We start from the raw sequence: 25,790 nt of genomic DNA on the forward strand, positions 1-25,790 counted from the left end.
GGGCTGGCGTTCGGGGTGGCAGTGAAGTTGTTGCATCCCGTATCTGAGTGTCGGGTTCGAGTCTCTGCTCCCCAGCTTCCGATCGAGCTCCCTGCCAGTGCAGACCCTGGGAGGCAGCAGGTGACGGCTCAACTGCTTGGGCCCCTCCCTCCCATGAGGAAGACCAGATGGAGCTCCAGGCTCCTGGCCCAGACCTGACTGTTGTGAGCACTTGGGGGGTGAAATCTCTCTCAGTGGTGGAATCCTCTCTCTCTCTCTCTCTCAAGCTAAGGGGGGAAGAGTACGTGAGTATGCACATAGTATTCAGAGCCTTGCTTCCCTCCCCGGTTAGAACCCCCAAACAAGCTGTCAGGTTGGATGGCATTGGATTGGGTACAAGACCCTGGAGAGCGCTCCCTGACTCTCAGAGCCAAGCTCAGATCCCTTGTGACTCAACACAGCCTGCTCTGGGTCAAGCCCAGGTCTCTGTGCCGTGGCGTGTCCCCCATCCCTCCTCCCTGTGCTGTGGCGTGTCCCCGTCCCCCCAGCCTGTGTCGTGGCATGTCCCCTGTCCCCCCACCCTGTGCCGTGGCGTGTCCCCGTCCCTCCTCCCTGTGTCGTGGCATGTCCCCTATCCCCCCACCCTGTGCCGTGGCGTGTCCCCATCCCTCCTCCCTGTGCCGCGGTGTGTCCCCCGTCCCTCCTCCCTGTGCTGTGTGTGTCCCCCATCCCCCCACCCTGTGCCGTGGTGTGTCCCCTGTCCCTCCATCCTGTGCCATGTGTGTCCCCTGTCCCCCCTCCCTGTGCGGTGGAGTGTCCCCTGTCCCTCTATCCTGTGCCATGGTGTGTCCCCATCCTTCACCCTGTGCCGTGGCATGCCCCCTGTCCATCCTCCCAATTTCCACGGGGCCTCAGTACAAGCCCCGACTTCCTCAGATGCACCCCAGGCTCCTTCTGCGCACTGACCGATCTGTGTCACCAGTGTGGTGTTTAAAGGCAGAGTGACAGAGGGGGAGGGGGAGAGAAAGAGGGGAGGGGGTGTTCCATTCACTGGTTCACTCCCCAAATGGCCACAACAGTCAGGGCTGGGTCAGACAGAAGCCAGGAGCCCAGAGCTCCACCCGGGTCTCCCACAGAGCAGCTTCTGCCGCCTTCCCAGGTGCGCTGGCCGGGAGCTGGATCAGAAGTGGAGCAGCCAGGTGTTGAACTGGTGCCCATACGGGATATGGTGCTGCAAGGGTGGCCTAACCTGCCGTGCCACAACGCGGCCCCTGAGTCCTTGTTCCCGACTCGCCGGTCCAGCGTGCCCACCAGCCCCTCAGCTCTGCAGGAGCAGCGATGAGCAGAGCCAGCATATCCCTCTGCATTTAACTCTGCCATCAGAAAACGTGCAAATAACCCTGGGGCCCGGGGCCGGGAGGACAGCAGGGCCGGGCGGAGACTGAGGCAAAGTGGAGGATCTCCCCCACCCCCACCCCACCCCAACTCCTCTCCTTGGCCTGTCCAGCCGAGGGGGCAGCCGTCTCTCAGCTCTTGCCAGGCAACCTGATTGTATGAAAGATCCAGGAAACTTGAGAGTTTGATGTGAAATCGTCCCAGTTCGCAATGTGGCAACCAGCTCTATTTTTAAAACCCACAGAGGCCAGAACACAGCTCCTTGGCCGGATCTGGGGTCAGCAGTCCCCAGCGCTGGGCTGGGCTGCAGGGCCAGGGAACTCGGGTACCACGACAGCACACGGATGAGATTCCAAAATAGAGATTTGTTTATTATGGATTATTTCATTTCTGCATAAAAATCACCAAATTGTTCTTCATTGGTTGTTGTTTTTTTCCTCATGAACACGCATCAGTTCTTTTGGGGCTGCCCTGGTCGCCCCAACTCTTGCAAAAATACAGCTCTTAGTGCTGGGGAGGGCAGTTAAGGCAGTGAGGCGGAGTCTGGGGTCTCGGCAGCAGGGGGCGGGGCTCTGCCACCCCCAGAGGGCGGGGCACGTGGCCGGTCTCCCAGGCCGAGATGCGTCCCTGAAGATAACCATGGTTACATGGGGACAAGGCAAATTGTCACCTAAGGTCACCTGTGCGCCTGGGCAGCGGAGGGAGAAAACACTCCCGGCTGGCACAGCTTTGCTGGTTGGGTTCGGCTAGTTAAAAACAAAACAAAACTGCCCCGCCAAGGCCAGCGGGGGACAGCAGTGTCCCGGCCGCCAGGGCCGCGGCTCGGGCTGCGACTCGGGCTGCGACCTTCCCGGGGGCACGTGTGCTTCTGTCTGAAGGCCGGTGTGGGACGCCCTGCGCTGCGCGGGGCAGGGGGCCAGGAACGGACACCCCAGCACTTGATCTGTTAGGGACGTTAGGCCGGTGGGGGTGGGGGCCACCCACCACACAGAGGAGATCCGGGAGGAGGGTCATTATTTATTGCTCTGTTAGTTTACACCAAAAAAAAAAAAAAAAAAAAAAAAAACTTTATAAAAGCCAGGGCCATCCCCTGCAGGCCCCGGCGGGCCCCTCCGGGCTGCCCTGGGGCCGCGGGGGCCGCGGGTGGGTGGCTTCACAGTGACGCGGGTGCACCTGCTTCTGCGCGGGGGCGGGGCCGGGCGGCGCCTACACCTTGTAGGTGAGCTCGGCGTTCATCTTGGTGTACATCTCGTAGATGACGTCGATGGTGGCCGTGTAGTTGACCAGGAAGAGGCGCACCTTCTCCAGGCACTCCTCCTCCGTCACGTTCTGGCCCTTGGACAGCGCCTTCAGGAAGTCAGACTTGTAGGGGGCTGCGTAGAGCGCTGCCTTGGGGCGGGCGAGAGGGGAGGCGGCACAGCGTGAGCGGGGGCCGCGTTGGAAAGCGAGACGGAGACGCGTTTTCCCGCAAATTCTCGCTCGTGCCGCCACCTAGCTGGGAGCCCTGGGCAAGCACCTTAGCCGCTCTGAGCCTCATCTCCTCATCTGCATAATGGGGCAGCGATGGCAGCCAATCAGGGCAGTGCTGGGCCTGGCGCCAGGCGCGGGGCAGGTGCACAGCAGGGGTGGGCCTCTTCCCTCTGGGAGAGGCGAACTGCTTAGAAGACCCAAGAGACCACTGCTGACCCGCTGGGGCCTCTCCTTCTTGTCCTTGGGTTCTTGGAGGGGGTGGGGTGGGGAGACACGAGTGCACAGCACTGGAAGTTCACAGAATTTCGGGGGGGGGGGAGGGAGATGCAACCAGACACCCAGCTCAGACCCACACCTGAAGGGAGGAGGGAAGTGTGATAATAAGGCTGGGGCCGGCGCTGTGGCGCAGCGGGTTAAAGCCCCGGCCTGCAGAGCTGCCATCCCATATGGGTGCTGGTTTGAGTCCTGGCTGCTCTTCTTCCAATCCAGCTCCCTGCTAATGTGCTTGGGAAAGCAGTGGAAGATGGCCCAAGTGCCTGGGCCCCTGCAACCACGTGGGAGACCCAGAAGAAGCTCCTGGCTCCTGGCTTCGGATCAGCCTTGCTCTAGCCCATGTGGCCATCTGGGGGATGAACCAGCGAATAGAAGACCTCTCTCTCTTGGCCTCTACCTCTCTTTGTAACTGGCTTTCAAATAAATGAAACAAATCTTAAAGATAATAATAATAAGGCTTGGCTGGCGCCGCGGCTCACTAGGCTAATCCTCCGCCTTGCGGCGCCGGCACACCAGGTTCTAGTCCCAGTCGGGGCGCTGGATTCTGTCCCGGTTGCCCCTCTTCCAGGCCAGCTCTCTGCTGTGGCCCGGGAGTGCAGTGGAGGATGGCCCAAGTGCTTGGGCCCTGCACCCCATGGGAGACCAGGATAAGTACCTGGCTCCTGCCATCGGATCAGCGCGGTGTGCCGGCTGCAGTGCGCCAGCCACGATGGCCATTGGAGGGTAAACCAACGGCAAAAGGAAGACCTTTCTCTCTGTCTCTCTCTCTCACTGTCCAGTCTGCCTGTCAAAATAATAATAATAATAATAATAATAATAATAATAATAATGCTTCAGGGCTTCCAGGAGCTGAGCCACGCTCCGGGATGGATTAACTCCCCTCACATCACGGCGGCCCCTGGAGGGCCTGTTTTATGCCCATTTGAAAGCTGAGGACACTGAGGCTCCCTGCGTGGGTACCGGGGGACCTTGAGCGAGATTCTTCACTTGTCCAGGCGCTGTTTTGCTCATCTGTGAACTGGGGCAGGTGCAGTGCCCTGGGGAAGGCCAGGTGCCCAGGCCACACCACCGTTAGCGGGGGTGGGCAGGTGACAGTGAGGCCTGCAGCGGGCAAGGCCCAGGGGGAAGGGGACTCTCACGGTGCCCACGTGAGCAGCCCTGGCCCCTGGGGAAGAGCCCTGCCCATCAGAGCCCCACTCTCCTGGCAGGGAGGAGGGGCAGGCGGGGGCAGCCACAGCAGGCTGGCGAGGCCACGCACAGCAGGATGAGACGCAGCCGGAGGTGGAGGGCCAGCCACGGCATGCAGGGTCCCTGCGTGGGCCTTTCAGCCTGGTGACCCCGGGGGCCACAGCTAAGGAGGCCAGGGCTGGTCCCTGGCCACCATCACTCCAACAGAGGCCACCAGGAACCCTGCGGGCCCGGGACCTCGCAGTGGCTGTCCCCTTTGTCCCCCTCACCCTGGACTGGGCCCCTGCTGTGAGGGGTGAAGTCGGGGGGTGGGGGGAGCCATGCCCTGGGATGCCCGGGGTTTCCCTCATAGGCCTGTGCCCGCCAGGCACGAGCAGGGCTGGCCAAGCACCCATGGGGACCCTCAGGCCACCGGCCCCGCCCCACAGCCCAGGGGCACAGACCAGGCTCACCTGGAAGATCTTCTGCACGATCCAGCCGTGGTACTTCTTGAGGGCCAGCTCGTAGGCCTTGGTGGCGTTGACACGGATGAGGTTGGGGTGGTTCTCGTCGCGCTCGCCGTCACAGATGCTCTGCAGGAAGACCTGGATGAAGCGGAGGCCTCTGCAGCCCAGACAGAGCGGCTCTTAGCACCGTCGGAGCCGGAGCCGCCGGAGCCGGAGCCAGCACCCGGCACCCGGCCGCTCCCAACTCCCCGCTGGGCCGTCCGATCCACGCCCAGGGTCGCAGCGCTGGCCGCCACATCCCTGGCCCGGTACCTGCCCGGCTCTTCCTAACCTCCACGCTCGGCTCCCGCACCCGACACCCACTCAGGCCCTCCCTCGGGGCCTGGCGAGGCTGACGGGGAGGGCGAGCGGCGCCAGGCCTTTGGCACACAGCTCCCCGCCTCCGCCCTCGGCCCCATGAGCCCATTTCACAGAGAGGGCCCTGAGGCTCCGCCAAAGGGCTGGGTCACGGGGCCAAGCTCCTGCCTTCACCGTCGCCCCGGGGAACCCTGGGTGCACTGCGCTGCTCTCTCCCTGAGGGACTTGGAGGTCAGGCCAGGGGGTTCTCTGGGCAGGCGCGCTGGGCCTGAGGACTGAGTCCAGCCTCCTCCCTGTGAGGTGGGGCCGATGTCCTGCATCACAGCCTCTGTCCAGCAGGGGTCAGTGTGGACGTGGAGCAGGCCACGGGGCTCGATCCCGCCTGGTCCCGCCTCTTCCACCCCAGCTCCAGCCAATCAGCAGCGAGGCTGGGGTTACCCCAGCTCCTTCTGACCCCGTTTCCTGCCCCTCAGCAGCTCCTGGGGACCCCCGCTTAGGCTGACACGGCTCGTCTCTCCCCGCTCCCAGCTCCTGCCTCCCGGTCAGAGCCCTGGCTGGGCCAGACCTGTGGGGAGCGCAGGTGTCTCACACACCTGCCCCGCCCCGCCCCCTGCCCCGCCCCTCTGCGGGCAGAGCACCTCCTCCACTAAGACCGCCCCGCCCCCGCCCCGCCCCTCTGCGGGCAGAGCACCTCCTCCACTGGGACCGCCCCACCCCGCCCCGCCCCTCTGCGGGCTGAGCACCTCCTCCACTGGGACCGCCCCACCCCGCCCCGCCCCTCTGCGGGCTGAGCACCTCCTCCACTGGGACCGCCCCACCCCGCCCCGCCCCTCTGCGGGCTGAGCACCTCCTCCACTAGGACCGCCCGCCCCCGCCCACGCCCCACCCCTCTGCGGGCTGAGCACCTCCTCCACTAGGACCACCCAGCCCCGCCCCCGCCCCGCCCCTCTGCGGGCTGAGCACCTCCTCCACTGGGACTGCCCCGCCCAGCCCCGCCCCCCGCCCCGCCCCTCTGCGGGCTGAGCACCTCCTCCACTGGGACTGCCCCGCCCAGCCCCGCCCCCCGCCCCGCCCCTCTGCGGGCTGAGCACCTCCTCCACTGGGACTGCCCAGCCCCGCCCCCGCCCCGCCCCTCTGTGGGGTGAGCACCTCCTCCACTAGGACCGCCCCGCCCACGCCCACGCCCCGCCCCTCTGCGGGCTGAGCACCTCCTCCACTGGGACCGCTCCGCTCAGACTTGGACTCCGCTCTGCACCACTCCTCCAGGAAGCCCTCCCTGCCCTCTCTGCTCCAGACTCTGACGCCAGGCCCAGCAGCGCGCGGGCCGCGGGCCGCCGCTCCTCACCCCACCTGCGGCCGGTCGCCGGCCGCCAGCACACGCCCCGGGTGCCGGGCTCTGCCCACAGCAATTTAGCTGGCGGGAGATGGGACTGCCCCACCTGCCTGGCTCCTCCTGAGAAGCGCATGAACGCCAGTGCCCGCAGAGCACTGTAGGGGGCGCTAATGAGACCTGGGCCTCTCGGCTCCCCGCCAGCAGCGCTGTGTGTGCAGGGGGCGAGTTCCAGCGGCCAGAGGAGAGACAGGGAGGGACACCTGTGTGGCTCCAGGGGCAGAGAGGGGCGGCGCTGGGAGCACCTGTGGGGCGGCGGCTGGGGCCTGTGGCCCCTGCACAGCTAAGGGCTGGGTTCAGAGCAGCCCGCAGGATGCCAGGGCAAGTCAGGTGGGCTCCTCTCCCAGGTCGCCACGCTTCAGTCAAGACACGAAGCCACCGTGTGTGTGTGTGTGACGTGACTGGCCCCAAAGAGGACACCTCTGTGCAGTGCACAACCTGCACAACTGTGCCTGGATGACCTGGGCACATGATGTAGCTTCCAGAAGCCAACGCGGCCTGCTCTGTGAGCTGGGAGTCACCACGGCTGACTCACAGCGGGCACAGCTCAGTCAGGCACGTAAAGGGTGTTGGCACAACATCCAGGATGGAGCCGACACTTTGCTACGCCTCCCGCGGGCCCACGTCTCATCCCCTGCGGCGCAGGCCCCGCCCCCGCGCCATCACCTTTTCAGCCACATGAGCGCCAACGTGGCCCCTACTTTGGGCCACTCCGCTCCATACATTTCTTTCTCCACCTCCAGGATGTTCTGCAGGGTCCGGAACTTGGTGGGGTTGGTGTCGTACACGGCTTTGATTTTCTGAAAGGGAGCACACGGGGTCACCCACCTTGGTGGGGCCATCCCTGGGGAAGGCAGGCGGGCCGGGGGTGCCCCCTTCCCTTCACGCCTGCCACACAGGGCAGGGATGAGGCTCGCCGTGGCGGGAACCCCGAGGCTGCCATCGGCAGCAACAGCGAGGCTCAGAGACGGGCAGCACCAAGCCCCAGGTCGCACAGCCGACAGCGGCCCAGGCCCCCGGCTGGCTCCAGAGCCCACATCCCCCGCCCAGCACCTGGAGTTTCGCTTTTGTGGGGATGAGAGGATACGGGCTCTCCGGGTGCAAAGGTGACCGGGGACACAGGCCTCTGAGCCTGAGCCCCAGCCCTGACTTGCTGTGTGGCCCGAGTGAGTCTTTCAACCCCTCTGACCTCAGCCTTCTCATCTGTGAAAGGGGCCTAGTGACAGAGCAGTGTCAGGGGGCCGCCAGGGTGAAGAACGGACGTGGGGCGGCGTGCCCCAGGCCCGGGGCGGCGTTGGGAGAGGCAGAGCCGCCAGGGACTCTGGGCTCCGCCTGTTTAGTGAGGGTTCAGGGAAGAAGCAGGAGGCTCGGTGTCAAGGTCAAGGGACCGCACATGCCCCTCCCTTCCCCGGGGCCAGGGAGCCTACAGTGGAACAGGTGGCGGGGAGGGGAGGAGAGGGGCAGGGGAAAGGACAGGGGCTGGGGCTGCCGGGCCAAGTACGTACCGTGATGTTGCCACTGATGTCCGCCTTGATGGGTGTAAACACCGGGGACCCAAGGCAATCTGGGGGGGAATGAGAAGAGTTGTGGAGCCGGCCAAGGGCAGGGGCTACATGGAGGGCCAGGGAGGAGGCCACCGGGCACGGCCGGGGAGCAGAGCTGTTCCCAGCTGGTGGAAAGCAGGGCACCTGAGAGCCTTCAGGTGCAAGGAGGGGCTGGCACTGGGGCTTGGCCGGTCAAGCTGCCACCTGGAAAAGCCGTGCAAGATGCCCCAAATAGCCGGGCCCCTGCCACCCACTGGGAGTGCTGGATGGAGCTCCTGGCTACTGGCTGCAGCCTGGTGTGGCCCCGGCCATTGAAGCCATCTGGGGAGTGACCCCACGGATGGAAGATCGAGCCCCGTCTCTGTAACTCTGCCTTTCAAATAAAGTTTTAAAAATCTTTCAAACAAAAAGACGCAGGTGGAAGGTCCAGGGGACAAATCCTTGTGCCCACACCACTCTCTCCCTAGAACACCACGGTCCAAGACAAGTTTCTGCGATGATGGTGACGATCTCTTATTATTTTTCTTACTGATTATTTTACTTGGACGGCAGAGTGACATTTGCTGCCTCGCTCCCCAGCGTCAGTAACAGCCAGGGCTGGGCTGGGTCCCAGCCGAGGGCCAGGGAGCGCGCTCTGGGGCTCCCCTGTGGTTGGCGGGGACCCATCGCCACTGCCTCCCAGGCTGAGACCCAGGCACCACAGCATGGGACTGGGGAATCCCAGAGGCGTCTGAACCACCGTGCCAAGCATTCAGCCCTGTCCTTTCCTGATTTTAAAGACTAATGGGGGGGGGGGCTGTCACCATGGTGCAGTGGGACAAGCCACTGCCACGACGCCAGCACCCACATCGGACGCCGGCTTGAGCCCCAGCTGCTCTCTGCTCTGTTTCTGATGCAGCTCCCTGTTGATGCACCTGGGCAAGCTGAGGAAGATGGCCAAGTGGCTGGGCCCCGGCCACTCATGTTGGAGGCCTGGCTGGACTTCCAACCTCCTGGCTTCGACCTGGCCCAGCCCTGGTCATTGTGGCCATTCGAGGAATGAACCTGCAGGTGGAAAACCTGTCTGTCTCTGCCTTTCAGATCAATAAACAAATCTTTAAAAGCATTATTTGGGGGACAAAGATAAGCCAGGACTTCCATCTGCTGGTCTCACTCCCCAGATGCCAACGACAGCTGGGACTGGGCTGGGGGCAAAAGCCGGGAGCAGGAACTCAATCCAGATGTCCCGAGTGGGTGGCAGGAATCCAGTCCTTGAGCCATGGCCACTGCCTGGGCAGGCAGCTGGGGCCAGGAGCCGGAGCTGGGAACAGGCCCACACCTGCGCCACTACAGCGCCCTCTGGTGGCTCATGAGCCCGGGAAAGGCGGCGAGCACCACCAAGGAACTGTAATTTTTTTTTTTTTTTTTTTTTTTGGACAGGCAGAGTGGATAGTGAGAGGGAGAGACAGAGAGAAAGGTCTTCTTTTTTGCCATTGGTTCACCCTCCAATGGCCGCTGCGGCCGGCGCATCTCGCTGATCCGAAGCCAGGAGCCAGGTGCTTCTCCTGGCTTCCCATGCGGGTGCAGGGCCCAAGCACTTGGGCCATCCTCCACTGCACTCCTGGGCCATAGCAGAGAGCTGGACTGGAAGAGGGGCAACCGGGATAGAATCCGGTGCCCCAACTGGGACTAGAACCCGGTGTGCCGGCACCGCAAGGCGGAGGATTAGCCTGTTAAGCCACAGCGCCGGCCTAGGAACTGTAATTTTATTTACACATTCATTGAGATAGCCCTGAACTGGCTGGGCAGCGGCAACACACAGCTTCCTGGAGAACTAACGCCACGAGAAACCCACTGAGACCTACAGGGCAGAGCATCACTGACCAGCCAGCCGGCCGGGAGGAGGGGGGTGGATTTCCCAAGGACCTCACTGGGTTCCACAGGCCTGCGCCCGCCCCTGAGAACCCGGGGGGGGGGGGCCCGGGCACGGGGACCTCACCAGCAAGGGAGTCCCCGCCCCTGGAGGCACAATGCACTTGGACTTGGGCACTCCCCTCAGCTTTCTGAGCCTCCTGCTACCTGTCAAGCCAATGGGGACACAGAACCGACCACGGCGGTGCGGCGAGGACGGCTCCGGGCGGCTCCTATCCGAAGCACACGTTTCGTTTGCTGGAGTCGGACCGCTCTGGAATGGAGGCTTTCCCCTTCCTTGGCGAGTCATAACCCGGGGAACTTCAACAGGTGCGTGGGAGGTGGAACGAAAGGTAAGTTTGTTCCGGTGCCGAACACTGTGACGTGTGCATGGGAAACACACACTTTAGACAGGCACAGACCTCAAAAATGTTTGACACCAAGATAACTTGCCTTTTCCTTCCATTTTCCATGAACACTGGAGACCCCCTCGCCTGCCGGAGCATCATCCAACAGCGGACACCTTCGCACACCTTCTCTGCCTGGAACCCTGGACTGCACTAAGGGGTGAGCAGCCTGGGCAGGGGACGGCACCACGGCACCAAGCTCCCTCTAGAGCGTGGCACGGAGGAAAGGCCCGGCCAGAGGAACTTCTGCAGGTCCAGGCCCAACCCCAGGGGACACAGCCCAGCTGCCTGGGCCCCAGGGACACTCAGTAGCTGCAAATTGAGCCCTGGGAGGCAGCATCCAACACTTTCAATGAAACCTTCCCAGACCAAATGGAAAGAAGGCGGGCTGGGGGGCCAGAGATCCCCCCACCCCCACCCAATTCTCAGCCCACTGCTCCATGGCAACTTTCTGTGCCTCCAGGGTCTCGGTTTCCTCCGTGAGCAATGGGGCAGGAGCAGTGTTCATCTCAGAGCTGTAGCAACTGAAAATCACGCACCGAGGGGTGGGTGCTTGGCCCAGTGGTTAGCTCGCATCCCACACTGGAACATCTGGGTTTGGGGCCCAGCTCTGCTCCCAATTCCAGCTCCCTGCTACTGTGCACCCCGGGAGGCAGCAGTGACGCCTCAAGTACTTGGGTCCCTGCCATCCACGTGGGAGACCCAGATGGAGTTCCAGGCTGCTGGCTTCAATCTGTCCCAGCCCTGGCTGTTGTGGGTAATTGGGGAGTGAAGCAGCAGATGGAAGCTCTCTCTGTCCATCTCTTCTGTCTCTTAATAGGTAAAAATTTAAAAAAAAAAAAAAAAAACACAAAACACATTGAACACCAAATACATGGACTTCGATTATTTTTACGTCTTCATTGTCATTACCAGGCCAGGCAGCAAGGTCCTGGGAGACGTCTGCTGAGCCTTACAACAATGAACCTCTGCTGAGCTGCTGAGTGGGAATCCCATGCGGCCTGCACCCACCCCCTGCCGCTGTCCACTCTCCTCCCGGTCCCTCCTGGGCCTGGCTGCTACTTCTGCCACCTCGTCCTGTCACAGGCTCCCAGCATATGACCGTCAGCCAGAGCTATGGGCGGTCTCCTCTCTGCTACGGTGCCTCTTCTCATTGCTTGTGGGCCCTGCCTAGGGTGACCACGTCAAAAGCCACTCTTAGGTGCAGGGTCAGGGTCCAGGCAGCCTGATCCTGGGTGCTCTGTCCTCCCAGATAAGCTGCCAATGGCAATCAAGAGGTGATGGCTCCATGAACCTGTCCTTGAACCTGACGCACCTGTGAGCCCTAGAAGGTTCTCTCTTCCAGCACCATACAATCGTTGGCATCCCAGAGAACAACATATCCCAGACTTAAGTAACGCAACAGAGCCGAAATCTTCTGTCCTCCACTTATAGTGCCTCCCAGCCAAGCTCACTGGTGCCAGGTACCAAGGACGGGCTGCTCTTAGCTCCAGCCGACGGCTTTATAACCCTCATCTTTCAAAACTCTGTAAACGCCCAAGGTTTGCAGTGGGCTGATGGATGGAGAGGGGGCGGGCAGACGGTACAGTACAACAACAGGTGGTGGGTGTACGAGTATTCGCGGTAAACACTCTTCCAATGCTGCTGCCTCGTAGAAAACACTGGGAAAACGATGCCAAGCCTTTTGTGCCTCTGCTCGTGGAAGCCATCCTTCTCCCCTCTCCGTTCCCTTCCACGCCCCTTTCGTCGTCCCGGCAGTTACAGCTACGTGGGTAACGCTACAGCCACCAGCCCCAGGCTCGGAGAGCGGCAGGGACTGGGTTGCTTCCATGCTGTGTTTGTGGCACCCAGATGGACGCCTGACCCCAGGCAGTGCCTGGGCGACACGTGCGGCACAGATGAGGGAACGGAGGGTGGCGGATGTGGCATCCGTCGCTGTTTGCTTCCCTGCCAGGCTCTCACTCTATGCACTGCCCAGTGGTTCACAGCAAAGCCCCTGCCCTGGTCTTAGGCTCCCTGTGCAACCCAATCGGCAGGGGGCATACGTAGGGAACTCGGGCCTCAGTTTCCCTGCCGGTAACATGAAACTTCTGGTGGCTAGGGCAGGTTCCAGGCTGGGTTTCAGCCGCAGCTCAAAGGGAGAAGTGGGAAGGTGGGGCTTGGCAGGGGATCGCCAGCAGCCAAGGGTGGCTCCTGAGCTCCTGAGCTTTCTAGAGACGCAGGGAAATGCTACGCAGCTTCCCGGGCTCGGAGCGGCCCCCACCCAGGGGACAGGAGAAAGGGTTTTTGTTCAGGTCCCCTGACAGAGCGCTCTGAGGGTCACGAGGTTGCCAGTCAGCAGGAGCTGGGGCTCCACAGTGCCTGTTATCATGCTGTGGCTGCCACGCAGGGTCGCGGCTGCTGCTGCAGCCGGGGTGGGGGCCAGAGTCGGCTCGGGAGGCCAACCCCATGGGAAGGGGGCAGGCTGGAGGCTCAGGGGAACAGGACCCCAGGATCCACTTTTTTGTGCCATGCCCAGAGGGAGCCCTGGCAGGAAAGGCACGGCCAGGCCCTCTGTGTGTGTGCCACGCGCTCACTGATGGCCGTGGTGTCTGGGAGAGATGGGGAAGTGGCAGAGAGCGCCACCATCAGTGGTCCTCCTGGGCTCTGGTCTTGGCTCTGGAGTGTCTGGCTGAGGGACTCCGCCACTCTGGCCCAGGGTGGGCACTGCGCCTGCAGGGACCGTGCCAGGTGTGCTGGCCTCCGCCCGCGCTGCCTCAGAGTCCCTCCTGCCTTTGCCTCCGGCGCAGTCCAAGGACACCAAGCCCAGGCACGCCACAGGAGCTGCTCAGGGTCACACGTGACGCAGGGCACAGCCGACGCTGGCCCCGCCGCAGCCTCACCTCCCCTTCTAGAACGTTTCCACTGGGTCAGGGCAACGCAGGGGAAATTGGTGGTGGTGGTGGGGCTCTGGAAGGAAAGGCGGAGGACCTGAAGCTCACGGGCTCTAACAGCTCTCCCTGCTCGCACCGCACGCAGCTCACTCGGCCCAGCTGGTTGCTCAGCCTCGACCTGCTCCCCGGATCGCCCTTCTTGTTTTTCCAGTTTTGCAGTTAACTCGGGTTTCCCACCACCACCCCCTCCCCCCATGACTATTAACAAGCAGGTTCTTTAATAAAAACGTCACTCAGAACCCATCTGGCTCGGGACGGGAAAGGGGGAGCCTGCACAGGATTCTCGCCTCTCACCATGCCAGAGAAAAGGAGAAATTAGGCCTGATCGCCCAGTCTGACTTCACAGAGCAGGCTCGGGTGGGCAGATTCTGAATACGGAAAAGCTTTGCTTGGCTGGGACACCTGTCAAATGGCCACCCTTCGGTTTAGTGGGAGTTCCCCCCCACCAAGTATGTTATTCAACCCAGAAAGCATAAGGAAAAGACCAATACATCTGATGACAGAAATCCAGAAACTACCCATACAGGACAAGGAGGAAGTCCCGACCCCAGTCAGAGTCAAACAGCAAACTAGGGGCAGTCTGCATAACAGATAGTAACAGATTTTTTAAAAGGGCAGCATCCTTCATATGTAAAGAGTTCTTAGAAATCAATAAAATACAACCCCAGCCTGGTACAACAATGGGCAATTCACAGAAGAAATGAAAAGGTGCTTGATCTCAATCATTGACTGATATTGAGCTCAACAACAGAAAGAAGATAAATTAAAACAGTGAACTATTTCCCATCAGCCAAATAATTTGATGAACGCACCAACGTTCCCTAGTTCAACCATTCTGGACGGAACTCAGCAAGGATGTAACCCAAATGTCCCTGACTTCATAGCAAGCTGTTTGTGCCTTTCCCAACAGGGCCATCATTACAGACACGATTTGTGACCAAGGGTGACCCAGCATGCCGCAGGCCCCTCCGGCCTTCACCACACGGCTCTGGATGCTGTGTCCTCAGGGTCTCCCAGCTCTGTCTGCAGAGCTCGGACGCTGCTAGCCAGCTGAGAACCATGCAGCCAACTGGGCCAGAATCCCCTGTGAGCAAAGGAGACTGGCACCAAGAAGGGCTTTGTGTGCGACCTCTGAGACGGGGGCCATCGGGGCTTCCGTCTGGGTCTCTGCCCCAGTTCAGACGGGCAGCACTGTCCACAGAGCCACACAGACCGCACCCCTCTCCTCTTTATCCAGCCCTGGAGCTGGACAGCACCTGTCCATCCTGGGCAGGACCACGGGAGGTACCTGGAGCCTTCCATCCAGGCCAGCCCTCAGCGCCTTCGCCTCCTGCCACAGTGAGGTTCCCGAGGTTGGGCAACAAGGTGGCCAAACCGCACCCCACCCCCCCGGCCACCATCTCAATCCTGGTCGGCAACAGCTCCGACTGTGAAATGCACCAGCGGGCATGGGCCTGGATGACTCAGGAGGGGCCAGCCCTGCCCTGGTCCTAAGCTCTACCTCCCAACAAGGAGGAACGGGGGCCCGGGGAGCTGGCACTGGGGCGGTTCTGTTTCGAGTTCCATTGTTTGCCAGTGCTGGATAATGCAGGGCCGGGCTGACTTCACAGGTTCTGGGTTACCAGCAGCACAATGGGAGGTGCTCCCTTGGCAGCCGGTAGAGGCAACTCAGCCACGGCTCAGGGTGGGGCTGCCACAGCCCAGAAAGGATGCCTGGTTTGCAGGACGAGGGTGCTGGCAGTGGCCGCGGCCCCCAGCCCAAAGCCTGTTCTAAACTCACTGTGAAATCCACAGCACAACTCAAAACGCTGCTCACGGGGAACGGTGTTTGGCCTTGTGGTCACGGAGCTGGCTGGGGTGCCCGCGCCCCGTATCTGAGTGCCTGGGCTCTGCTCCCGATGCACACACCCCGGGAGGTAGCAGGGACGGCTCAAGTCCTCGGGTCCCTGCCACCCGAGAGACCCACACTGATTTCTGGCTCCTGGCTTTAGTCTTAGGCTGGCCCTGGCCATTTTTTGAGCATTTGGGGAGTGGATCAGATGAGGGCTTTCTCTGTCTCTCTCTGTCTTGGCCTCTCAAAATAAAAGGCCAATTTTAAAAGTTACCTCCAGCCGGTGCTGCGGCTCACTAGGCTAATCCTCCGCCTTGTGGCGCCGGCACACCGGGTTCTAGTCGCGGTCAGGGCACCGATCCTGTCCCGGTTGCCCCTCTTCCAGGCCAGCTCTCTGCTGTGGCTAGGGAGTGCAGTGGAGGATGGCCCAAGTCCTTGGGCCCTGCACCCCATGGGAGACCAGGATAGCACCTGGCTCCTGCCATCGGATCAGTGCGGTGTGCCGGCCGCAGCACGCCTACCGTGGCGGCCATTGGAGGGTGAACCAACGGCAAAAAGGAAGACCTTTCTCTCTGTCTGTCTCTCACTGTCCACTCTGCTTGTCAAAAATAAAAAAATTTAAAAAAAAAATTAAAAAAAAAAAAGTTACCTCCATGACAAGCAACTCTGTCACAAGTGCCTGTTTGGGGAAGATGATTTCTCTCCCTTGCTGTGTGGCTCTCAGAGGCACGGTTTCCTTGCGTGCAAAACGAAGCTAATCGTGCACCTCACATCACAGGGTGGCTGGCAGGCTTCAATGTCATTGTCCAAACAAAGGGCTTAACAGAGCTCGCGGCACCCACTCTGCGCTCCGTCTACAAGAAGGCCTTACGGCTTCTGCTTATTACTGTAAATTATATCATCTTCCCCTTCCCCAGCAGGCCCCGCTTCTCCTCGGAGAGCAAACCCAGCAAATAATGATGCCAGCCACTAAGAAAACAAAGGAGAGAGAGGGAGGGAGGGAGAGAGAGAGCGATTGACTGACTGATAGGAGTAAAATTAGTAGCTATCTCCCAGTCCTAAAATAATCACTCCAAATGTATTTCGTGTCATTAAAAAATAGATCTCAGGAGGGAGTAGAGTAAGGAGCTGGGAACGCAGAAGATGAATCACATTGGAGCGCAGGGCAGCCAGAACGGGCACGCGCTGGTTTCTATAGGGCCCGGGAGAGGCTGCTGGCTAATGACTTGGAAAAGCCCAGATACAGTTAACGTGGCAACAATTTAAAAAGAGACCTTGATAGAGGAACATTGTAAGCATGTAACAAAAGGAGGCAACATTCAAGCCTGCAGTTTTTGAACTGAAACAATGAAACCTAAGACGGGAAGCAATGTTTTCATTCCAATTGGGCTCATTGAAAGAAAGGCATTGTGGGCCCTGGGGGAACTTCTGCCCGGTTCCCTCCCCCAACACACACACACAGCTGGAAAGGGCCGCCACAGCACCTGGTGGTCCCCTGGCGTGGGGTTGGTCTTGCCTGTCTCAGGGCTGCCCCCACCCCAGGGCCCGTTAGGATACGTTCTAGCCCTGTGTATGTCGGTTTCCTCTTCTCTAACACGGAGCCAACTCCATTGCTTCTGGTCGTCATGGGGACTAGAAATGAGTTGCTCCTGGCTGGTCTGACCCCTGACCCGGGGAGCTGCACAGCACAGGGGTTAGGCTGGCTGGGATTGGGGTCACGCCCTACACTTCACGGAGTCCTTTGTCACGCGTTCTTTCCATTCCTTCCCTAACCCGCTGCTGGGTTGGGTGCCCAGGCTGTGGGTCCACGAGGGCCTGATGGGATTCGCCGGGTGCCCAGTGGACTGCTACAGGTGCACAGTGGAGGTGAGCAGGACAGGCAGGAGTGCACGCACGTGGGTCTTTCCCTCCCGACCTCTATTCCATTCCCTCCATCGGCAGAGGCCCCACCTCGTGTGCTGACCTTGGGGCCAGACTTTTCCACACACAGAAAAGAAGGGTGATCTAATGTCACCTCCCAGCCCGGGCTAGGGGAAGCCGCTGGTCTGCACTCTGTGCTGGCCCTCAGGCGTTATAAGCAAGGGCACTACAGTGACAGCTCCCAGACTGAAATAGCCAGGTGAGGGTGGGTGTTCAGTCATGAGGGCAAGACGCTGCCTAAGATGCTGTGTCCCATGTTGGCATCCCTGGGTCTGACGCCTCGCTTTGACCCCTGGAGCCAGCTTCCCACTAACACTGGCAGCAGGCGACGGCTTGAGTACTCAGGTCCCTGCCACCCACGTGGGAGACCTGGGTTGAGTTCCTGTCTCCCGGCTTCAGCCTGGCCCAGTGGTGGCTGTTGCATTTAGGGGGCGAATCTGTAGAGAGAGGCAGCCAGGCCGCAAGCCGGGACTCTGGCCATCCCTCGGTCATCAAGACTCCGAGGTGGCTCCTTATTGGAAGACTATTTCCTGAAGGCTGACCGCAACACCGGGTGCCACACTTGAGAGCTCCCAACATAGACCCCGCAGCCAGGCTCGGCTTCCCTGCGTGACAGCTGTGGCTGCGGGACAGAAGGGGGCGTGGCTGCACATGGGCACACAGTGTTGGCCATACGAGACCCCTACAGAGCCCAGGCTGCAGCTGGCTTGGTGGGATACTAGCATACATGCACTGAGCTTTTGATATGCAGTGTCCCACAGAGGCCCACATGTGAAGTGGTGGCACTGCCGGGAGTGGTGGCGGCTGCAGGCTGGGGACCGGTCAGCAGTCACTGGCACCTCTTAGAAGGCAGAGCTCTTTTTCTATTTACATCCAAAAAGCCCTTTGTTCCAAGAGGAGCAGAGGTGGGGAAGCCAGACCCATCTCCTTAAAAACCCCCAGCCTCAATTGGACTGTGCGCTCAGCCCTCTGCGTCTTTGCTGAGCAGCCCGCCTGGCCTGGTCAGGTGTAATCTCTCCATTCAACATGTAACTTCCCTCCTTCCTCCTCCCCAGTCTCTTAGGCTCTGTCTGGAGAGGTGCCCATCTGTCCTTTCAGATGTCCCTTCCCTAATAAACCTTGCTGTTTTACCTCCCACTAAAAAAAAAAAAAAAAAAAAGGAAGGCAGAGCTCTCCCAAGAGGGCTGCTCTGAGCCCAGTCTGGCCTCCCTCGCTCTCTGGAACTCTGCTGGCCACGTGACCCCTCCTCGGGATGTGCCTGCCACCCCCACGGGGCCCCCGCCAGAGCCTGCACTGTGCCATTTGGACTTTTGGCTTCTAAACCAACCAACCAGCTGAGCAGCGTGTCCCCGGTGCCCTGCTGTGGTGCTAAAGCTGCCCACCGCACTGTTTCTTCCAGTCGGCCGTGCCCGGTGCTCAGAGCACGGGCGTCCCAGGACAAGAGGCCCCAGTGCTTCTCCCTGTGAGCCTCAGATGGGCCCGCTCACAGGCTGTGAGGCAGATGGGGGCTGTGGAGCTTCTGGGTCCCAGGACAGGTGACGTGATGGCCATGACCCAGCAACGTGGCCCCAGTGCGCACTGCACGACTGTGGATGCACCTCCAGTGCACGCTGGACGGCAAGGTCTTTTTTTTTTTTTTTTTTTTTTTTTTTGACAGGCAGAGTGGACAGTGAGAGAGAGACAGAGAGAAAGGTCTTCCTTTGCCGTTGGTTTACCCTCCACTGGCTGCTGCGGCCGGCGCACCATGCTGATCCGAGGTCAGGAGCCAGGTGCTTCTCCTGGTCTCCCATGCGGGTGCAGGGCCCAAGCACTTGGGCCATCCTCCACTGCCTTCCCGGGCCATAGCAGAGAGCTGGACTGGAAGAGAGGCAACTGGGACAGAATCCAGCGCCTGGACCGGGACTAGAACCCAGTGTGCTGGCGCCGCAAGGCGGAGGATTAGCCTAGTGAGCCACGGTGCCGGCCGTCAAGGTCTTGAAACCCTAAAAACCACTGCAGAAGGTGGCGACTTGGCGCCTTCTCCCCACCACGGTGGCTTCTTCCTCCCTGCCTCCTTCCTAGGCACAAACCTACATCCCCTTGGGCCCTCAACACACTCACCCAAAATGACGACGACCCAGCAATGTGAGAATGACACACACAGTTTCTTGTCTTCGCTAAAATGGTCTAAAGTATAAAAGTGCAGACAAAACTAAACATACATTTGCATGCATTTGGCCTAATGGCTAAAACACCCTTTGGGACAACTGAGAGCCACATCAAGGCCTGGGCTTGCTTGGGTTCCCGCTCCGCTTCCAATTCCAGCTTCCTGTGAATGCACACCCGGGAGGTGGCAGGTGGCTCAAGTGGCCATGTCCCTGCCACCCATGTGGGGAGACCCGGATTCCGTTCCTCGTTCCCAGCTTTAGCCTGGCCCAGCCCTGGCTGCTGCACAGGGCATTTAGGGAACGAAGCAGCGGATGGGAGATCCGTCTCTCTTCTTCAAATAAAGAGTGATAAAAACAGAAGAGTGTGGCAGGGCTGTGGCAAGCCGCCCCACGCCCCAGGGCTGGTTGTTGTTGAGGGAGGCTCCCACCTCCCAGATGTGGGATGCAGGGAGGGCGGGGGGGGTGGCTCCCGAAGCCCCAATTAAAGGCAACGCTGAGCTTTCTGGGGCGATGCCGCCCATACCTCTGTCCTCCTAATCTGCACTCAAACAAGCAGGAGTGGGAGGCCGGGCGTGAGTTACACCCTCAGAGGAAACCCGTACATCAGGTTTGCGGCTCCTGGGAGGACCACGGATTTCCGCAGCGGCCAAGCAGGCTGGCTCCTCGTGGGGCTGCTCCTCTCCAGGTAGGGGTGACACTGACAGCAAGAACACTGCACAGGGAGTCAGGGGCCTGAGGTCTGCGCTGGCTTCCCTGGCCATGCAGGGGCTGTGTGACCCTGGGCGAGTCTCCTAACCTCTCTGGCCCCGGTTCCTTTGGCTGCAAGGCAAGGAGATGATTCTCCAGGCTGCCACGGGCTTCCCTAAATGGAGCAAGCAGAAGTGATGGGGACCCACTCTTTCGGGGCTCACTCCAGGATGCTTCGTGCGTGCCGGACGCCTGCAAGGCCAGGCTCTAGGGGCATCTGCTGAAGCAAGCGAAGAGGCAGGAACGAGCCAAAACCACCCACAGAATCTGGATCTCAAGAACCCAGAGGCACGAAGCATTACCTTTGGCTCCTCCGCTTCTGCCTTCTTCCTCAACAGGGAGCGCAAACAGGTGTCAGCTTATGCATGGACTTTAACTGGCCTGGAGGACTTGTGCTAAAGAGAGATGCTGAGGTTGTATCTAGACTCAACAGGGGAAATGGTACTGTGATGAATTAGTAATGTCTGCCACAGGTACAGGACGTGGAACAGGCTATGTATTTTAATTCAGACGGAGGAAGGCGAAATGTTTCCAGCAAGAACCCAGAGAGCGGGAACGGAACCAAACGCGTTGTTCGGTCAGCAACTATCACGAGCCCATCAGGTGCTAGGCACCGAGAAGGTTCAGCAGCCCAGAATGTGAGAGGTTCCATAGGAGTCCAGGGGAGTCAGGGACGACTTCCCGGAGGAGGCGACTGGAAGCTGATACCTTCAGAAGTGGGACCCAGCCAGGCAAATGAAAGGGAGGTGAGCTGCAGAGTGGCATGGGGGACCGGCAGAGGGGACTGTGCTGACAGGGGGACAGCGCTGGAGCCAAGGGCAGGCCCAGGGCCATTTGTGGGGCTGCTGGCCATTCAGAGAGGCCATGGCACAGGTCATGAGGTAGGGTGATGAGGAGCCAGGGGGGAGCGACAAGATGGAGCAAGGTCTCAGTCTCCCCACCTGCCCTCCGGGTGTTGATGCAGCTGCAGAGGCGACCTCAAAAATGAGAGCGCAGGCCTCACCGAGTCAGCCTTGCAAACCTATCGGCCAGCCGAGGTCCGATTACTGGGTCAAAGTAGACAGAAAAGATGGACAAAGTGCCGGCCTCCAAGTGGCCGTAGTAAAACCTGTATGGCTTGAGAGATGCGGGCTGGAGATATGGAGCAGGGGTGAGCCCGGGGGGTGGCTGCTCTGCACCAGGCAAGCAGGAGACCGATGCGCAGCCCGCGCCCACTGGAGCGGAATAGCAGCCACCAGGCCCTGCCGAGTCTGCCACAGCCACACCTGATGAAGGTTTGGGACCTGCGGCTGCTCCCGCGGGCTAAAAGCCTTCATGTCCTGAGGCCCAGTAAATGCACGTCTAAAAAGGGGAAATGGGGCTGGCGCTGTGGCATAGTGGGCTAAGCCTCCACCTGTGGCACCAGCATCTCTTATGGGCACCGGTTCGAGTCCCAGCTGATCCACTTCCGATCCAGCTCTCTGCCAGGGCCTGGGAAAGCAGAGGAAGATGGCCCAAGTCCTTGGGCCCCTGCACCCATGTGGGAGACCCGGAAGAAGCTCCTGGCTTCTGGCTTTCAGATTGGTGCAGCTCTGGCCATTGCGGCCATTTGGGGAGTGAACCAGCGGATGGAAGACCTCTCTCTCTCTCTCTCTCTCTCCCTGTCTGTAACTCTGTCTCTCAAATAAATAAATAAAACTCTTTTAAAAAAGGAGAAACAACCAATAAAGCGTGCAAAGCAATATTTACGAGAATGTTCACAGCAGTGTTGTTTACCAGAATAATAACAAAATACACACAGCAAAGTGAATGATGTCCGACCGCAGGGGATTGGTTAAACAAGTGTTGGCCACATTCAGACAATGGAATTCCAAGCAGCTATGAGAAAAACGATGACTGACACGGAAAACTGGCCATGCTTGGTCATGAGGTGGGAAGAACAGGACACATACTTTTTTTTTTTTTTTTTTCAAAAACAGATGTAGGGGCTGGCACCGCGGCGTAGCGGGTAAAGCTGCCACCTGCTATTCTTTGCAGAGTTAAGTTTTTTTTTTTAAAAAGATTTCCTTACTTTTCTCAATCCTTTTTTATTTTCTTGTTATGATTTATTTCAAAGGCAGAACAACAGTGAGAAAGAGAGAAGAGGGACAAAGACCTTCCACCTGCTGGTTCACTTCCTAAATGCCTACAACAGATGGGGTTGGTCCAGGCCAAAGCCAAGAGCTCTGGACTCCATCCGGGTCTCCCACGTGGGGCCATGCCCTGCTGCCTCCCGGGGTGTGCATTAGCCGAGAGCTGGAATCAGAGGCGCAGGTCCAGGATGTGAACCAATGCCTCTGGTGGGGGATTCCCCCGCTGTGCTGCAACGCCCACCCTAGAATTTATTTTAAAGAAACAGCTCTCAGCACTTGGCCACATCTACCCTGCTCTACAACAGGTGAGGCACTGAATGGTGCCCCTCCACCTCCTGCCCCAAGAATGACCCAGCTCAACCGTCGGCCATGCCCACAGTGGAAATGCCCTGGCCAGGAGTCACCCGGCACCACAGTGCCAATCGGACTCCCTGCACCCCTCACCCACGGCCAGGTCCATTCAAGATATGCACTTGCCCTCCTGGTGGCCCCGGGTCCAGGTGCCCCCAAGCCCGGGCCAGCAGGGGCTCCCCGTCAACACTGGAGAGAAACTACTGGTGCAAAGATCCTCCTCCAACCTGAATCTCAACCCTCAGGAGGGCCCACACAAAGGTTCAGAATGGGTTTGCCCTTTTAACAAATTCTCCACCTATGAATTACTTACTTAATAACTATTTTTTTTTGAAAGGTAGAGAGACAGAAATAGAGAGAGATCTCCCATTTCTTGGTTCCTCCCTTCAAATGGCCACAACAGCTGGGACGGGGCCAGGCCAAAGCCAGGAGTCAGGAACTCCATCCAGGTCTCGCCCAGGAGTGGGCGGGGACCCAACTTCTGGAGCAGGTGCCTCCCAGGGGTGTGTCAGCACGAGGCTGCAATCAGGAGTGGAGCCGGGCCTGCACCCCAGGCCCCCCAATTCACTTTTTTTTTCCCTTAAAAGCAGGCCAAGAATCATCCTCTTTGTTGGACAGTGGGCAGGGGCCCTGTGGTGGTTAACCCTTTGTGGACTGACCCCACAGAGGCTTTGGGATAAATGGTGCTTCTGTCCACAGATGTGACACCCACGGCGCAGGGGCTGCAGCCAAGACAAGGGTCCTTTGAGACTGGTGGGAGAGGGAGGAGGAGATATTCCCCAGCCCAACACTGCTGCTGGCTCCAGCACCGCCTCCCCTCTTCCTGTCCAGCCCCCGGACCCTCGCATGCAATGACAGTGCCCCCCTGCACAGACCTGACCTGTGATGCCACTGAAGACACAGGAAGAAAAGGCCACAGAGCTGGCCCCCGGGGACTCCCCCGCCTCACCACTGCTGGCATTTGGGGCTGGACGGCTCTTTGTGGTAGGGCCCTGTCCTGCACCTTGCAGGGTGCGTAACAGCACCTCTCATCTCCACCTGTGAGATGCCAATCCAGCCTGCCACCCAGAAGTCTCCAGCATTGCCTGATGGCTCCTAAGGGCCAAAGCTGCCTGCCTCAAACAGATCCCGACCCCTGTCCAGGGCCAGCGGGCTCTGACTTGCAATATTCATAGAACTGCCCAAGAAACAGACAAGCAAAGCAGAACTGTCACGCAGACAAGCACCTCAACGCTAAAGCCACAGAACTCCCAAGCCGCTGGCCCAAGACGGCGATTCTGAGCAGACAGAAGTGCAATGCACCTAGCAGCCCCGACGGAGCATCCACCATGCGCCCGGCACCGTTCTGGGCCCTGGGGAGTGGCAGTGGCTGGGAAAGACCAAGACTCTGCCCTCAGGCTGCTTTCCCAGGTCTCAGAACCACACCGGCCGGGCAGCTGCCCTTACTCCAACACCAACTAATCACTTACTGTAGAAAGAAACCAAAAGTCAGCCCAGGAACAAAGTATAGATATACAACTGTGTGTGTGTGCATGCGTGTGTGTATGTATGTGTGTGGGTGTGGGTGTCACCCTCACCAGGGCAGGCGCTTAGCCTCCTGGGTAAGATGCCTGGGTTTGCCTCTCAGCTCCAGCTCGTGTAGACCCTGGGAAGCAGCAGTGAGGACCCAAGGTACTGGGTTTCTGCCACTCATGTGGGAGACCTGGATTCAGTTCCTGGCTCCTGGCTTTGGCCTGGCCCCGCCCCAGCTGCTGCGAGCACTTGGGGAGGGAACCAGCAGATGGAAGGTCTCCATCTCCCTCTGCCTCTCGAGTGGAAAAACAAATAAAAATCCAATACAACGAAGCCATTGCCTGCACAACTCAGATCACTCGGCAGTTAGGGCCCTGGTGCTCCACCCTCCCGACTCCTCACGGCTGGCCTAGGACATGAGCATCCCCATTTCACAGATGAGGACAGGAAGGCTCAGGAGGCGCAGGGGAACTGTCCCCCCCATAACCACAAGCACCTGGAGCTCAGGGCTCTGCGGGAATCCCCGCCCACAACACCCAATGCTCATCCACTTCGGGGCGAAGTGACTGCTCTGGGTGTCCCCTCCCTCCCGTCCAAGCCAGCTTGTGGGTTCTTGCTGGACTCTGCCCTGCCAGGCCACCAGCTGACCCTGCAGGGCGGGGTCCTGGGAGAGCCCAGCGGTGTGAGGGAGGGAAGAAAGCAGAGGTTCAGGTTGCATCGCTTCCCGGGACCCAAAAGGCAAAGGCATTGGCTTCAATTTCCCATTTTCCATCCAGGGCTTGGAGAGAGGAAAGAGGATCTGAAACCTCCCTCGTGCTCCCAACACCACCTTCGCCGTGACACACGGGGGACAGTCTTCCTGTCTGGGAGTCCACAGGGAGTGCGGGATCCGCACCTAGCACCCTAGGGCTGACATCGCCCCAATGCCCCGCTAAATGCACGCACAACTCTACAGTGGTCGCTGGCATCTTCAACCCCCTGCACCTGCCCTACCCCACCAGGCTCCCTGCCCCGGGACGCGCGGATTGGGGGGTAGGGTGGGCGGTATCTTTCTTCTGGAATGGGGGTGGGGGTGGGGGTGGGGTGGGCGGTGTCTTTCTTCTGGAATGGGGGGGAGAAGTGGTCAGAGGTCTCAGGAGGGGGAGGATGCAGGGGTGTAAGGAAAAGAGGGGGCTTAGGGGATGGGAGGACTCGCTGCAAGAGGAGGGGTCGTGCTGAAGGCATGGGACACGGGGCGAGGCACGAGGGGCTGGGGACGCCGCCAGGCTAAGGGGTGTCTCGGGGGGAGCTGGGCAGCAGGCAGAGCACAAGGAAGTGGAGGATGGGGGTCCGAGGCGGATAAGGAGGAAGGCGAGGGGCCCGCGGGATGGAGGGCTACGTGTCGGGGTCAGCGCAGAGGGCACCGGGGAGCCGCCGGGGCCAGGGAGAGGCTGGGGGCCGGAGGCTGGGGAAACAGGACTTGGGGGTCCGGGAAGGGGTGTCCCGGGCATGCCCGGGCAAAGGAGGGTGCAAGTCGTCTGGGAACTCCCGGGCCAGGGCTGCTGCCAGCTGTCCCCTTCACCCCGGCTCACCGAAGAAGGGCGGCAGGTGGGACACGGCCTCCAGGAAGGGCCCGGTCTCGATCTGCTTGTCCGCGGGCAGCGGCTTCAGCAGGTGCTCGGCCAGCAGCGCCATCTCGGGATCGAGGCCCGCGGTGATGCCCCAGCCGGCGCCGCGGGCGTCCACGCCGCCCCCCGGGCCGCCGCCGTCCGCTCTGGGGCCGTCACCGCCGCCCGCCGCAGGCTCCGGGGACGCCAGCGTCGCCACTTCCGCCTGCGCCGCGCCCTCGTAGCCGGGCGCTCAGCGCCGCCCGCCGGCCGAGCGCCTAAGCCGCTCCGCGCGCCGCCCCGCCCCTCCCGC

The 25,790-nt window shown here is 60.3% G+C and overlaps 1 protein-coding gene across 1 annotated transcript; it reads right to left on the reverse strand.

The window, feature by feature from the left end:
• Window positions 1–1,719: 1,719 nt before the first annotated feature.
• GLTP (glycolipid transfer protein) lies at window positions 1,720–25,627 on the reverse strand. Its single transcript, XM_062182109.1, has 5 exons — window positions 25,463–25,627; window positions 8,004–8,062; window positions 7,165–7,298; window positions 4,758–4,908; window positions 1,720–2,763 (listed from the first exon to the last, which is right to left on the reverse strand). Exons 1-5 carry the CDS (start codon window positions 25,563–25,565, stop codon window positions 2,581–2,583), a joined length of 630 nt encoding a protein of 209 aa, XP_062038093.1. The 5' UTR covers window positions 25,566–25,627; the 3' UTR covers window positions 1,720–2,580.
• Window positions 25,628–25,790: the final 163 nt, after the last annotated feature.

Source organism: Lepus europaeus, chromosome 23 (assembly GCF_033115175.1).
Source record: "Lepus europaeus isolate LE1 chromosome 23, mLepTim1.pri, whole genome shotgun sequence".
Lineage (NCBI taxonomy): Eukaryota > Metazoa > Chordata > Mammalia > Lagomorpha > Leporidae > Lepus > Lepus europaeus.